Source organism: Henckelia pumila, chromosome 3 (assembly GCF_033568475.1).
Source record: "Henckelia pumila isolate YLH828 chromosome 3, ASM3356847v2, whole genome shotgun sequence".
Lineage (NCBI taxonomy): Eukaryota > Viridiplantae > Streptophyta > Magnoliopsida > Lamiales > Gesneriaceae > Henckelia > Henckelia pumila.
The window spans coordinates 156485337-156487551 of NC_133122.1; the positions used below are offsets into that span (position 1 = coordinate 156485337).

The window sequence follows — 2215 nt, forward strand, 5'->3', positions numbered from 1 at the left end:
CTGTCCATCCTGGCAGTACCAAGATGTATAGGGACCTAAAAGGAAATTTTTGGTGGAATGGAATGAAAAAGGATGTTGCCGAGTTTGTTTCGAGATGTCAGGTCTATCAACAAGTCAAAGCAAAACATCAACGACCTGGAGGATTACTTTAGCCCCTGGAAATCCCAGAATGGAAATGGGAGCACATTTCTATGGATTTTGTAGTAGGATTACCCAAGTCAAGGCAGAGTCATGATGGGATATGGGTAATTGTGGAAAGACTTACAAAGACAACGCACTTTTTACCGGTCCGCATGAACTAAAACTTGGATAAGATAGCTACACTATACATGGAAAATATCATAAGAATACATGGGGTACCTGCTAGTATTTTTTCAGATAGGGACCCGAGGTTTGTGTCCCGATTTTGGAAAAGTTTTCAGGAAATAATGGGAACCAAGGTTACTCTCAGTACAGCTTACCATCCTCAGACCGATGATCAAACAGAAAGAACAATTCAAACCTTGGAAGATATGTTGATGTATTGTGACCTAGACTTAGTGGTAACTGGAGCGAACACTTGCCTCTCATCAAGTTTGCTTACAATAATAGCTACCACATGTAGCAGTATTGGAATGGCACTGTACGAAGCCTTGTATGGAAGAAAGTGTCGTTCACCTTTGTATTGAGATGAAGTAGGAGAGAAAGCTATCACTAGACCTGAACTTGTCCAAATGACGGTAGAGAAAGTGACTTTCATCAAGGAGAGACTTAAAGCTGCTCAAAATCAACAAAAGATTTGGGCTAATATGAAGAGACGACCATTGGAATTTGAAATGGGCGAGAAGTCTTATGTCAAAATCTCACCCTTGAAGGGGGTAATACGATTTGGAAAAACTGGAAAATTAAACCCGAGATATGTCGGACCATTTGAAATTTTGGACTAAGTAGGGACATTGGCATATCGACTAGCATTACCACCGGATATGTCAAGGATTCACAATTTTTTCCATGTGTCACAGTTAAGAAAATACATCCCGGACCCAACTCATGTCCTTGAAATTGAACCCCTTGCAATCGAAGGGAATCTAAATGAAGAACTTATGTATGAAGAGGTTCCTATTCGAATTGTAGATACAAATGATCAAGTGCTAAGGAGACGGACCATCTTATACGTCAAAGTGCAGTGGTCTAATCATTCTAAAAGAGAAGCCATGTGGGAACTCAAAGAGAAAATGCGGAAACAATATCCTTATCTTTTTGAAGGGAAATTCAACTAAAGTTTCAAGGACGAAACTCCCAATAAGGAGGGTGGGATGTGAGAACTCAATATTTCAGGAGCAATGAAGATGCTGTAACTGATGGAATATGGAGCAAAATTTTGAATTCAAGGCTGGATGTATCAGTCAAGAATTTTAACAACCAAAATGAAGAGGAATAATGGCTGTTAATGGGAATTATTGTCAATGAATGGGGGGGGGGGGGGGGGGTATTTCAGCTGCCATTTCGCGGCCTATAAGTAGTGGCCAAAGCTGAAGGGAAACCACACATTCTGAGTAGACCTGGCCACGGTCCGGGTTGGTATTTTACCAACCCTTAACCAGCCCGCCCTTGGCCGGTTCCGGTTCGGGTTGGTGAACCGGCGGTTCCGGTCCGGGTCCGGTTAACCGCCGGTTCCATGTCCGGGTCAACCCTTGTTTTTTTCAACAAAATTAATTTTTTTAAAAAACAATTACATTTGAACTTTTAAAAACTCTATCAAATATTTCATTATCTCAATAAAAATATATAAATTTATTAAATAAAAAATATATACATTTAAACTTTTAACATCTTCTAATATTACATTTATTCAATAAAAAATATATTATATTTCAACTTTCAACATCTTATATTAAAAACTATATCTATCTCAATAAAAAATCTATTAAATTTCAATTTAAACATCTTGTAAACAAAATTTATTACATTTAATTATTTTCAATCACATTATAATACCAAATGATCTCTTGGCCTAGTGGCAAGAGTGGTGCCTCAATACCAGTTGGTCTTGGGTTCAAATCCAACATGTGTCGGTATTAAATATATTATATAATATTATTTAAATTTTTAACAAAATAATAATTATATTATTTAAAAATAGGCCGACCCGCCGGGTCGGTGGGTTTCATAATGAAAAACCGTGGCCAAGAACCGGTTCAAACCCGTTGAACCGGTTAACCGACCCATTGACCCC

At 38.1% G+C, this 2215-nt stretch overlaps 1 protein-coding gene across 1 annotated transcript; it reads left to right on the forward strand.

The window, feature by feature from the left end:
- The first annotated feature begins 713 nt into the window (after window positions 1–713).
- On the forward strand, window positions 714–1259 carry LOC140889801 (uncharacterized). Its single transcript, XM_073297532.1, has 2 exons — window positions 714–857; window positions 1002–1259. Exons 1-2 carry the CDS (start codon window positions 714–716, stop codon window positions 1257–1259), a joined length of 402 nt encoding a protein of 133 aa, XP_073153633.1.
- Window positions 1260–2215: the final 956 nt, after the last annotated feature.